Below are 14,441 nucleotides of genomic sequence, written 5' to 3' on the forward strand. Positions count from 1 at the left end.
TGATGAAGTTGATCTTGGATTTGTCGGTAGTGTTGCTGAAGGTGCAGAGGACAAACTAGATCCAGGTGTTGACTTAGATGGCACCAATTCTTGGCACTTAGAGGAGATGAAGACTCTTCCAAATTTAGAAGATGAGCTGGAAGAAGGATATGATTCTGAAGAGGCATGTCCACTGTTTAGGGAGGGTGCAAGGTTTGGTGAGTTGCATCTTGAGATTAGCATGAAGTTCGGAACCAAGTGGGAATTTAGAGAAGTTGTGAGGAAATACACAATTCAAGAGGGTAGGAGTATAAAGCTAGTTAAAAATGATAACATAAGGTGCAAAGTAATTTGTAACGTTAAGGAATGTCTATAGGTGGCTTATGCACCATGAGGACACGTGTTAGCAAATTAAAACCTTTAACGATGACCACACTTATCCAAGAAAGGACAAAAATAGGACTACTAACAGGAACTGGATCTGCAGCAAGCTTATAAAGATGAGAAAATATTCAAATTTTAGGCACTGCGAAGTTACAACTTATTTCAAGACATGATTTAATTTGACACTAAACAAGAACTCAATCTCAAGAGTTAGGAGTGTTCAAATCCAAACTGATCCAAATTAAACCGCTCATCCAATCCAATCCAAACCGAAAACCGATTAAAACCGCACTAATTCGGATTTGATTGGATTGTATTTTTTACAAACCGCTGGATTGGATCGGATTTTGGATCTATTTTTCATAACCGATCCAATCCAATCCAAACCGCACAATGTGCTATAATATTATTATTTTATTATTATATTTATAATTATACTTATAACATGTTCACTTTGTTATACATTTTTCTATTATTCATGTATTATTATTATTTAATAAATATTTTATGTTCAAAATATTATTTATTTATCTATTTTAACTGACCTATAATTTTATTTCTATTGTTATGTTATCGTTGACTTTTTAAGATAGTGTTAAGACTTGTTATATCATTGTTGGTTATTTAAAATTTGATGTTGAGACTTGTTATATGTATTTAATTTTTTTATTTAAAAAACCACAAATCCAAACCGATCCAAACCGCTTGTAATCGGATCGGATTTCCAAAAAAAGTTCATCCAATCCAAATCGCACCGCACATAAATTAAGCGTTCGGATCGGATGACTTTTTCCTTTAAAACCGAACGAAACCGCACTACGAACACCCTATCAAGAGTATTAATGGATCCTAGAAGTGTGGTGTCTGATAACGAAAAAGAGCAATATAAAATGGTTCGACATTATGGTATGACCTCGCCACAGAATCCACTCATTAGCTTAGGAGACCCAATAAACAAATTTTTATCCCTTATAACCCAATTCCAAAGAAGGCAGATCACGAGTTTAGTTACCAATTTCTAAAATTGATTAATGACATTGATATTGATCATATCAGTTATCATTCTTGGGCATAATAATTCCCTTAGGTGTATTATTGTAGGGCCTGAATTCATTTATAATGTGCTCCGTGACTCCCTTGTCTTTTATTATCATGGTTTTAGTAGCACAAATCCTTAGTGTTGATTAACATGATTATTGGTCTGAACTTATAATATTCAAAATTAAATAAACAAATAGAGCTGTCATCAGGATCCTGGTCGTATTGATACAAAATATATCTGATGATCATGTAGCATAATGCTAAGACAAAATATTTGCAAGCACATGCTGGTAACTACATAACTACACACGAATAAAATTTAACAATCATTATAAGATACATAATATTAATCATTTAAAAAAGTGCAAATAGTTATATGTTAATCTTAGCTTCTAATGTCCAATTAAATGATATATATTATGGCTTCATAATACTTGAAACTGACACAGGCGCTCCAAGTCAAAATCATGTATTTCATGCTGATTAAGAGTCTAACAATAAGTGGAGCCCAAATCATATCAAATTAATTAATTAATTAACTAGTAACCTCTTTAGGTCCAAAACAGATGATGAGTCCCATACTAGCCATAAGCCCATCTTCGTTTCTTACTTAACCAAGAGGTGAAAAAACAAAAAAAGAAAAAGGTAAAAAAGCTAAAGATTCAAGTTCAACACCTAGAAAAATAAAATAAAATACAAAAAATACAACACAACACATGCATACTCTATGCACAGCGACATACAACATAACATGAACACCCAAGACTAGAGTCATGGCCATTTTTTCTGTCTCTCTATCAACCTCACCAAACCATAAAGAATGCAGAAAAGAGAGCTACTGAGAATGCAGAGAGCAAATAATTGTTAACAAGTTTAACCCCACCATGGCTCTCGTCATTCATGCCGGATCCGGAAGGCCCCATGCCGCCACTGCCAATCCCTCCTAGTACAGGGCTTGTACTGTATGGAGTGGTGCCAGTGCCCGTCCCGGTGCCAGTGCCCGTCCCAGTGCCCGTGCTGGTTGTGCCACTTGATGGGTTTGTTCCAGTGGAAGTGCCCATTGATGGTGTGTTTGTCATAGGTGTTGAACTAGTGCCTGCAGCACTGCATAGGAAATGGGACCAAGAGTCACATGTAAATAGTTTTAGCTCCTAGCCACACACACCCTTAAGCCTCTGATTAAAGCTATGAAAAGAAAGAATATCTAAACCTTAGGAATTGCTATTTGTACACAATCTTTAACGGAATAAATTGTTGTTGTTATGGCAAGTACTTTGAACTAAGTACCATGTTAGTTAATATATATATTATAAAGCAAATATATGAATATAAACATTCAACATTGAGAATTTGAGATGATTCCCAACCAAGAAAAAAAAGGAAAATGATGATGAATTAAGTTAAATCAGAATGTTGGTGAGACTCAACCCTCATTAAGCCATGCCACCAATTATGGAGAGCTCCTTACCTTTTAATCCAATAATTCCAACTATAAAACGTTGAATAGCTACTTCCATATTAAGCATTAAATTGCCTTTTCAAGATCATAATACTGATATAATAATAACAGCTCTAGCATAAAAGAAGCAGCTTATAAGCGTTAATCAATGTTTTATTTGTACGTTTTAAAATACATATTAAATAGAAATTTGCTACTGTGTCGAAGAACAATGGTTAAGAAAATTTAAATAAAAGATCTTTCCTCTCCTAATGCATTATCAATACATTAAATATATTGAAAAAAAAGTTTATAATTTTAGAGGGGAAAAAAAATCTAAAGTGAATAAATTAATAAAATGAAAGATGAGTTAAATTACTATTGAATATATAACTTACTTTCACGTGTTAACTATACTATTTTAATTCGAAAGTGATTAAAATTACTTTATCACTGTCAATATCTTCCTTTTAGAAAACTGATCTTATACTTTTAATTCAAAATTTCTATTTATAGTATTCTTAAAAAATATCTTAGTGTATTTATTAACATAGCCATATTAAATATACTCTTAAAATACTCGAAAAGATAGACATGTCTTTTTGTTCTTGGTAGAACTTATCTGAATCAAAATGCATTGGACATCAACCGAAAGACACACACAAACTTCAATGGTAAAAAATAGAGGGCCAGCCCAGGCCCAGCTTACTACTAGCTTCTATGTGTAAAACGGTGAAAATCTGGAAAAGACTAGTCATACACGATTATCAAGAAAATCTGAACTCTCCAATTCCAAAAGTTTGTTGGCTCGTATCTCAAGACAAGTGCCTGCTACGTCCATCTGGCTTTTGTTTTACCCCATATCATCAAATATCAAAATTTAAGGGAAAAAAAAATCTAAAAATAAGAAGTAAATAAATTAAAATTTAAAATGACAACATGACTAATGGTCTAGTGGGTACACACACAGTACACTCCCACCTTGCATTGGGTCCCACATTTTTTGACATAATTAAGTGCACCCACAGACCCACTCCCTACCAAGGCCAAGCAACAGAGCATGGGGATAGGAATTGAGTGAGGACAAATTTGTCTTTTAATAAAGAGAGCTCGATCCTTTTTCTTTTATTTGAAAGAGATTCAAGCTTTACTTATGCAATGGGACCCATTAATGCGGCATTTTTCAACAAGTTAAAATTGTTCACCGCCTCACTGCAACGGCCCTTTCCACCACCAATAAATGGCCAATGAGTTGGAACACCAAAATAATCTTTTTAAAAGCATTAAATAAATAATTACGCAAAATGCTAAGATAATTTTATAATAGATTATTTGCTAATCACAAGTAATATAAATCGGATTATGGAAAAACCAAATTCTTTTTGGCATTCAAATCAAACCCGTCTTCATGACCTCATGTGAGGTCATTATCCCGAATCAATGTCCTTTTTTGTATTTTCATTTTCGTAAAAGTCATTGCAGCTTGGGTAACTATCTTCAAATTATTTATAATCCTGACCCTGTCTTTTTGTACTTTAGTGTAATGAAAGATGCACAAAGATCTTAGCAGCGAATATGAAATCCCTCCACTCAAAAATTTTTTAATGACACTACAGCCGGAATAATTCTCAGCATAACATCTCTCTAATAAATTTACCCCAACATATTCTCCAATTAAAAAAAATCATCAAAAGATACACGCTAGTATGTTACCAGCTAAATTGATCATTTATTTTGACTACCTTTACTAAGCTAATCATTAAGCTTTAACACATGATCATTTTAATAACACCACTATGATTACGATTCGCTATATTTAAATATACGAATAAAAAATATTTGCAGCAATATAAAGTTTGCAGACATTAAACGAAATCGAGGATGTTGTTCCGATTTGTATATATATATAGTACACACCTTATAACATGTAAAATATTTTTCATTTTCCAATACTTACTATTTTAATTATAATTGCCCGTGTAACCTAACCATTTAATTTGAAAATTGAAATGCTATCGCATTGTTACCCGTTAGAAATAATTTACGGTAGTACGAATATGCCAATTGCAAAGTGATGCAGCACTAGTCACTAATGCATGCCATGCCCCACACCCAAACCCTAATAAAAGAGAACCCTCTCTTTTGTGACCGAACAAACAAATAAATTAAAATAAAATAAATCTACCAAAGTGCCCCTCAGTTCCCATTACGAGAAACAAAAGTAAAAGTAACCACTCACCACTAGTCCCATCAGCATGCTCAGAAACGATTTTTTTTAACCAATTACATTTTTTCTTATTTGGAACTCTTATCCTCTTATTCTACTAGAATCAGTAAAATGTAAAACTCATTCTGTAAAAAATAAAATAGAGTCAGAAATGAAATGAATGTTGCACATACCTGGCTGTTGAAGGGTACATACAACCACTAGCGCCTGCTCATTAAAAATAATTTAAAAAAATAAATAAAATAAGTAAGCTACTGTAATTTATTTTTATTTTTTTTACATTATTTTAAGGAGGAGGGGAGGAGTAGTTACTGGGGTCAGATGTAACGGTGGTGGCTGTTCCGGCAAACTCACAAGCGCCTTGAGCTTGGCCCTTCTTCTGGAAGTAACTGTTAACGGCGTAGTTGCAATGAGCCCTAACGGTGTTAGGTTGGAAACAGGGACCGCCCTGGTGCAGTGGGTTACAGTCTGCACCTGCACCGCACGCGTAGTCCAATGTTTTCTGTAGCATCGCGTCGCTTCCGTCCTTGCATACGCACCACAAACCCCCACCGCCTAATTCGTTTTTCGAGATCTTGTTAGTTTCACAAATTAAACGGCAAACTAGCATAGATCTAACGGCACGTTAGCTTAATAATAAGCTGAAATGAAGCAACAAATACAGAGAAAGAAAACAAGTGTGATGAAAAAGGTGCTGTAAGATATGCATACTTGAAGAGGAAGTGAAGGCGAAGAGAAGCAGAACAATAAGATAAGCAGCCATGTTAGAGTGGAGATGCAAGAGAGAGAAAGAGAGAAAGAGAGAGAGTGAGAGTGAAAGAGAGAAGAGGAGTATGGTGTGGTGCGTCACAGAGTGAGTGAGAGATGAGACGGGAGAAAAGAGAAAAAGAAATGGAATATATATGAGGATTAAAATACGAATATAGTGGTATTAATTACTGTATTAGTAGTAAGTAGGAACAAACAGAGAGAAGAACTATATCAAGAGATTGTGTATATAACGTTGGAATATAATGAGATACAGAGAGAGTATCAATTATCATAGTGTGGTGGCCTGGCCCCGCTTTGGTGTCGGCCTCTCGAAAATTTGTAATTTGAAAATAAAATAGTTAATGAATGGTTCAGAAATTCTAAGAAAATAATAATGCTTTTTTATTTTATATTTAAATTAAGGATTATTTTAGATAGAAAATAATTTTTGTAAATAATAAACTTTAAAATTGGTCCAATAAAGTAAAAATACACTATATCTTAAATTATCTACCTAAATCTTAATATTAGATTATTATCCGTATACATATTGAATTGAACATTCGATATATTTATTGTTCATATTGTTTAATATTTTCATTGTCTATCTATATTTTTTCTTAAATTAATATAAATTATTTTTGAACTCTAAATATTAAAATTTTTAACATTTTTTTACAAGTGACTAGTCAGATGTTATATTGAATAACTTAATTAAATATATTTAATTATTTAATTATTTTTATTATTTGTATATAAAGATATTAATTATTTTAAAAAATTGAAATAAATAATTTTTAATAATTTTAGTCAATTTTAAACAATACAAACATTAAATTATTTTTAATAAATAAATTTTATTAATTTATATGCATATATTTTAAAATATATATATAAATTATGTTAATTTATGTATATAAATTTTAATAAATATAAATATAACTTATGTATTTATGTATATAAATATTTTTAAATGGAGGTGCAAAATACTAGTCTAAAATGAAAACATGGATTGGTCATGTAACATTAATGTTATTATTTTATTATTTTATTGAGCAGTACAGTAAGAACAAAACGGCGTTTCCATTGAAAGTTTAAAGAGGACGTAACGGGGTTAACCCATGCTATTTATGTCTGTCAAATCACGCGCGTCTCTTTTGTTTTTATTCTTTTCAAGGAAGAAAATAGTCGTTACAGGAACTAGGGAGTCACAATTCACAAAAGCTTTGATAGTGGGAGAGCTATGAGCAGTGACAAGGCAACGAGGCATCCAAAGAAGACTCTGGAAAATAAAATCACAATGAAAAATGTGTAATCTATATTTAAGTCTTTTATCAAATTTTCAAAAATTATTTACAAAATTATATATATATATATATTTATAATTTAATTTTAATATATAATTAATATAAAATAATTTTACACATATATTTAATTATTTAACGTCATGTCAAAAAAAATAATAATATTTTTATATTAACTGTGTGAATATTATTAAAAAAATACAAATATTATTAAATAACTGTGTAAAATTTTTTTTTGTTAGTACATCAAAATTAAATTCATATATTTATATCATAATAAGATGATAAGTTAACTATTTTTAGTTCTATTTTGTGTATTTTATATTTTTTTTATAATAGTTTTGTATTTTGGTTGAATACCTAAAACGTTAAACGAGTAATTTGAAGAATCTGATCTCTGATTGACAAAATCTCCCAGATACTAAAAATATTTTTTTATGAAAATTTTTGTGTTAAAAATGTATTTTTATTTATTTAGTCATACTTTTAAAAAATGACACTTTTATAATATATCAAAATCAAATCTTACAATTTATTATCTAATAATAAAAAAAAATATCTTCATATAAAGACAATTATAAAATTTTTATAATAGTATCTACCTATAAAATAAGTACTATAAATCCTGTTAATGAAATACTTTAAAAGAAATCTTTTAGGAACACAATTAAAAGAAATCCTGGTTAAAACTTATTAAATTGTTGAGTTTTAGATATTTGATATAAGTTTAATTTTTATGCATTGACGGTGTAAAATAATTTACACAATCGTTCAATTATATTTATTCTTTTGGATTAGTATTCAAGTGGTTAATATAAACTTGAGTTATTTTTGTATTATGTAGTTGATTTATATGTAAAACTACTTTATACAAACAATACAACAAAATTAAATTCTTTATATATATATAATTTCAAATTTGTTAGATTCTTTTATAAATCCTCTACAAAACTAACTCATTATAAAATATATAACTATATAATACATAGGATAAATCACATAAAAAATAATTGAAGTAGAATTACATAGATTTCTTAAAATGAAAATTATTACGGACAAGTGCTATAATTTGAATTTACCCAATTTGAATTACTATGAGCAAAAATCATGGATGTAATTCAAAGCTCACATATTCGATTTATTATGGGCATACTTTAAACCCTATTAAATCGATCCAAGCTCATTCGATTTAGTTAAATCACTAGCAATTCGAATCTTGTTGATTCAATTTACCGTTGAAATGGCTAAATCGAATTAACCTAATTCGATTTACATGAATTTATGTATGAGGGCATGCACGTAACGTTTTTTATTTTAGGGGATCTATGTAAATTTGATTTTCAATTCATTTTTTAGGTCATTTGCTCTAATATATAATAGTTAAGCAGTCCACAAAACGAACAATAGTGCTCCCTCTAAAATTAGCATATTGTCAAAATTTGCTGGTGACGACATGTGGGTAGGCTTTGGAAAAAATTAAACCTATGTATAAACGTCAACTACAACATTCGCTCTACAATTTTTTATGAGGAGTGCTTCTGGTGAATGAAGCAAAGCGCTAAAAGAGTCAACTACAGTATTTTCTCCAAAAGAACAATTTTAGGGTCTTCATAAGATGCGACGCGTGGCCATGGTTGGGAGAATAATGAACTCAGGAGGTAGGCATTCTAAGAGGAGGGTTTCTCACAAATCAAGGAATTCACTAAACGAGGTAACAACAGTGTTCTCTCATAAAGGAGCCATGTTGCAAACCTCGTCGAGAGAGCTGCAGTGAAATTTGAATTACATATCCAAATAAAAAATCTTCCTACGCATGTTGAAGCCTTGAAGATCACTGTAACTTAGGACACAACATGTTAGAACCCAGTACAGAACAGCCGTTACAGAGTATGTGAAAGGACCGTGTGTATATAGCGAGAACAAAGCTACCTTTTGTGCATCTACCAGTGAGTGGCCCAAGGTTATGATACATCCCACTTTGGCTCTCTTGGGAGATTTTTTAAAAAGTTAGCATGTTTTTAATCCCACATGTATAAATAGTAGGAAATTAAGGGTTATTTACACAACTAATATTCAGGGTCATTCCAAATATATTATTATTTTTACCTACAAAGAGTCATTTTGAAATTGGTGTAAGCTCAGATTATGGCTTCAAGATTTTGTGAGTGATATCAATCCCACCAAGTCTACTTGGTTGTTGATTGTGGAGTTTGCTAGATTGTATAAAATTTTCAACCACTAGAATGAAAAAGAGGTGTTCTGCTTGGAGTTGGTTTTGCAAGATGGGAATGTATGTTTATTCCGCACTGTAATATCTAGGATGCTATTTTTTAATGCAACAAATCTATTTTTACCTAAAAAGTTGTTTGAACATGTGTTGCAGGGTGATAGAATTTTTGCAACCATCTAAGCTTGGCAGCATTCAGACATAGGATAAAAGAGCGTGCTATTTATAATATGAAGAATTTTATTATTAAAAGTAACAATGAAAAGGTTAGGACAACTCCACACAGGTATATGCTTAGTTTTTATACAAAGACTGAGGTATTAGTCCTACTAATTGAGACTTTTGTTTTTAACCCTCTCAAATTTTGTCCTTTTACTGATCTTGAGAAAAACAGTGTCACTATAAAAATTTACTATTTAGTAAGTTAAAATGAAATAGTTTCATATTCTCCTCTTTCAATGAAGTAGTTTGATAAAGTTAACAATTTTAACCAAAATTTTGTGAAATATAGATTATATAGGAGAGGTTGTTGGAAAGGAAAAGGCTAGGGGATGATTATACGCACGAGAGAGGAAAGCAAGCATATTGCACTACAATTAGAAAACCTAAAGTAATGTTTAATTTAGAATCTTATTTCAGTTATAAACTTTGATTTGTATTTGTAACCTTAATGTCACCATTGAGAAGGAGTATCATATCTCAAGATTGTTATTAGAGTAGTTTAATGTGTTTCTGTCCCAACAAACATGAAATCAAGTGTACATGTTTGGGAAATTAGTGGACCAAGTCCATTCCCACCTTGATCGAGATGATGGGAAACCTTTCATTCTGGTGGTTCAACTTTTTAAGATCAATGTGTACTGAAATTCTATTAATATTCAAAGTACTTATTATATCTCCAAAGTTTACTTCAATCTAAATCTTCATGAGGTCATTAACTTCAAGAGAAGGTTTGTTTCATGTTGCTAACAATGTCATGTAAACTTGATGCTGAAATTTGAAATTATATTTTATAATTCGTAGTCAAGTTATAAAGATATTTTATTTTGTGCACTACAAAAAAACGTTGAGTACCGTCGAATTTATCGTCAGATTCTTTAAATATATCCAATTTACCATAAAAAAAATAATCAGACAGTATAAACCTTGCCGGTAAATGTTTACCGTCAGATTTTGCGACGGATTACCAGCTCAAGAAACCAATTGGTTACTGGCGAATTTTTCCGATGGTAATGTTGGCACCAAAACATGTTGTTTCGCGCCATGTTACTGTTGGATTATTCCTACGGTAATTCTGACGGTAATGTCAATTTTTTTTCAAATTTAAGATAAATTGTCAATTTTAATTTTAAATTTAATTTTTTTATATAATTAGTGGTCAATTCATAAATAACGAATCATTTTTATTTAAAATAAATAAATAATACAATGTGCAAATTAAATAAAAGTCAAGTACACCAAATAAATGTATAAAACAATAAAACAAAAACATAATATCTACAAGTCCAAGTAGTCATCATCGTCATTCCCGTGGCCCTAAGTCGGCGGTGCATGCGGTGGTGACGATGTCCGTGTTCCACCAGCGCTACCGCTGCCAGCTGCAGCAGGACCTCTGCCAGCTGCAGCAGGACCTCTGCCACTAACAACGGTGCTGCTACCAGCAGGGTCTATACCAGCGGTTCGCATCTAAATTTGGTACACCTCCATCTGAGCCTCCATACGCTGTATCTGCTCCAGCAACTCCCTAAACTCCAGCCTGAACTCATCTATAGATGTCACGCGAGTGAGGATCTCCTGATAATCGTTAAACTTCTGAGCCTGTTGGTGAAGGCTACGCTAGAGCTCCTGCACCTGGATCCTCAAATCCACGGCTTCCTCGGGTTGGACGGCTCGATTGGTGGCGGAGCCTGAGAACAGCCTCAATGTCAAGGTGTGGAAGATTTTAATGAAGAACGACTCCATCCCGTATATGTGATTCTTGTATCGGGCTTAGGCGGTCTAGTGCTAAACCGCATTGGGGTCGACGACTGAGGCCACAGATCCATCATCGGTGTCGTTCCCACTTTGCTGAGATTGCTGACAATGCTGACATTGCTAAGTCACAACCTCTAATCTCTATCTATAAGACTCATGTGCAATTAACACAAGTTACTATAATTTGTAAGACAGATATATAGTTAATCTCTAATAATTTCGTAGCAGAAGATAATCAACTGTATGCTTACTCACATTATGGTCCTGAGACCGCTGATAAACAAATCTCGCTTTGTTTTCCTTCAACGTGTGGGTGTACTTGAACGTCTCTGCTAACGTGGCCTTGCGTTCTAAGGACTTCGACTACATCAGTTGCATTGAAATACAAAATTATTAGAATGCCTAGTAATAATATGCAAAATAGATAATATAATGAAGTTATTAACAACATTAAAGGAACTACATAACAGCCTGCCCTTCGTCTTCATGAAGGATGCCGAGCCACCAGTGTACTTGGACAACCTGGTCAATGCCCTATTAGATCAATTAGTGAGACACCGATGCCTGAACCCCACATCGGTCTCCCAATGAGCTTACATGCCCTTCTTACCTCCGGTCGGAGCCAGCGCATCTGCTGGTCCCGCCCATGACAAACATCATCCAACATCTACTAGAGCTACCGATCCATCCTTTAGTCGAATATCTTCTGGATGGCCAGGTCGTGCTCAGCATCCCAAATGAAGTGTAATTACAGCAAAGAAGCTTTAAATTTAGGTAAACAAGATAGATTATTTAAACTAGCTAAAAAGATTTAAAACAGAAACAATGAAATTAATTACCGTCCATTTCTCAAACCAGCACTGCCTGGTCTCAATGGGGATCTTCTTGTGAGTACATGCGTTCGGATTCGGCAAAAAGCTAACAAAAACCCACAAACACGAATCAGTTGTAACAATTAAATCTAGAGAACAGGAATTAAGAATCTTAATACTTAAAAACAAGAAAACAATAATTAACAATCCAAATCAACATAAATCTACTAAATAGGAATAAGGTTTTCGGAACTTTCAACAATAATAGGAATCATAATCATGGAAACTAGAAAATAATAACCAGCAATTCAAATTAACCTAATTCCACTAAATAGGAATCAGGTTTTAGGAATTTTCAGCAATAACAGGAATCATAATCATGAAAACTAGAAAACAATAATCAACAATTAACACTTAAATCAACTAAACTAGAAACAACTCAGGCACTTTCAGCGATAACCATAAACAGAAAATATATGAGCATTGAATGTGTTACTTACCCCTTGCCGCCATCAGGCCAAATACGCAACCGTGTGGTAGGAGGTGGTGGAGAGGCATCAGCTACTGCCTCACTTCCGTGACTGGACTCCGGGGCCGCGGCATTCGTCGCTCGAGTCGGCGTCGTCGTGGATACCGGTTACTGAGCAGTCGGAGGCAGCGTTGCCGCTTTGGACGGAGGCACATAGTTAGGGTTAGGAACCATGATGAATGACTGGACCTCTAAACCCGCAACCTATGGCGTCACCGGCGTGGTTTAAGTAGAGGGAGGGGATTTAAAAGTCTCGAGATACTAAAAGAAATCCTCCCTCTATCCCGACCACGATCAGCAGCCTGATCCGCAACACCTCTGCTTATTGACATGTCTGCAAATAACAGTCATCAACACAATAATTAACACAATTAGACAATTCTAAACACTTCAACAATTCAAGATCTAATGTATTGGATCCAATCTAACTTAATCAACCAAAATCCACTAAGATTAGAAAACTAACCCTGAACTAACTTTGAAATTGATTCAAAATTGAAAGTGAAATTCTAATCAAACATAAACTAAATTAAACTAAAATTAAACAATTAGCAAACAATCTTTACAACAATTTCTCAGTAAAACAGTCATCAATGTAGCAATTAACACAATTAGACAATTCCAAATACTTGAACAATTTAAGACCTAATGTATTGAATCTAACCTAATTTAATCAACCTAAATCCACTAAGATTAGAATACTAATCCTAAACTAACTTTAAAACTGATTTAAAATTGAAATTGAAATTCTAACCAAATATAAACTAAATTAAACTAAAATTAATCAATTAACAAATAATCTCAACAATAATTTCTCAACAAAACAGTTATCAACGTAGGAAATAACAAAATTAGCACCATCTAACCTAACCTTATATTGATTATTGTAGCTTGGATTTCCCTTCATTTAAAAAAAGTATTAAAACTACACAACTAGATATATTATTTTGATAGAAATGTCTTGTTAGAAAAAAAATGTAAAATAATTATTAAAAGTTAATGGAATCATCATTAAAAGAAAAATACTATTTGTATACCAAAATTAGCTACTAAAATCAGCCACCAATATATTTGTGTATAAATACATGTGTGATTTAATTTATTTTTAACGTATATTTATATTCTAACATGTATTTATACTAATGACTAATTTTAATGACTAATTTTGATATACACGTAGCATAATCCTCATTAAAATAACTAATAACTAGTATTACATTCGTTTGAATTGTGAGCTGGTGTTTGAGACACCGAGTATCTGTAACAAAAATTTCCATTTCTATAGTATGTTTCTCTTTGATAAAGAAAAAGTTATATATGAATAATTTGATTCTTTATGCAATTAAAAAAAGACAAATTTTTAATATTTTATCTCTTTTTATCGGTTTAAATTTTTAAAAAAATAATTTTATAATAGTATTAGAATTTTTATGACAAAAAGATCTAGAGTTAAATTCTAAAAAAAATAGCATAAAAAAAAACTTATGTAAAAATTTAAGTAAATTCAAAAGAAATCTCGCTTGAAAAGGCATTTTATTTAGAGAAATAAAATTCATGCGTCTCTTTCAACATACTTAAACTTTTGAGAAAAAAAAAATTATGACAGGATTTTTTGACTTAGCAACAAAAAATAATTTTATTATAGAACAAACAAAAAATATGATACCATTAGCATTTGCTTTTGAAACCTCACAACCAATGATTTTGATAAAAGCTAAACTGAGTAATGTTCATTTAATAGGTACAGATACAAGAAAGACAAAGGGGAAAACAAAA

At 32.1% G+C, this 14,441-nt stretch overlaps 1 protein-coding gene across 1 annotated transcript; it reads right to left on the bottom strand.

Annotated features, from left to right (window-relative positions):
- Positions 1–1,920: 1,920 nt before the first annotated feature.
- On the bottom strand, positions 1,921–6,081 carry LOC112709683 (PLASMODESMATA CALLOSE-BINDING PROTEIN 2). The gene is made up of 4 exons (XM_025761585.3): positions 5,781–6,081; positions 5,382–5,624; positions 5,243–5,276; positions 1,921–2,508 (listed from the first exon to the last, which is right to left on the bottom strand). Exons 1-4 carry the CDS (start codon positions 5,830–5,832, stop codon positions 2,208–2,210), a joined length of 630 nt encoding a protein of 209 aa, XP_025617370.1. The 5' UTR covers positions 5,833–6,081; the 3' UTR covers positions 1,921–2,207.
- Between the last annotated feature and the right edge of the window lie 8,360 nt (positions 6,082–14,441).

The sequence above is a fragment of the Arachis hypogaea genome, chromosome 1 (assembly GCF_003086295.3).
Source record: "Arachis hypogaea cultivar Tifrunner chromosome 1, arahy.Tifrunner.gnm2.J5K5, whole genome shotgun sequence".
NCBI lineage: Eukaryota > Viridiplantae > Streptophyta > Magnoliopsida > Fabales > Fabaceae > Arachis > Arachis hypogaea.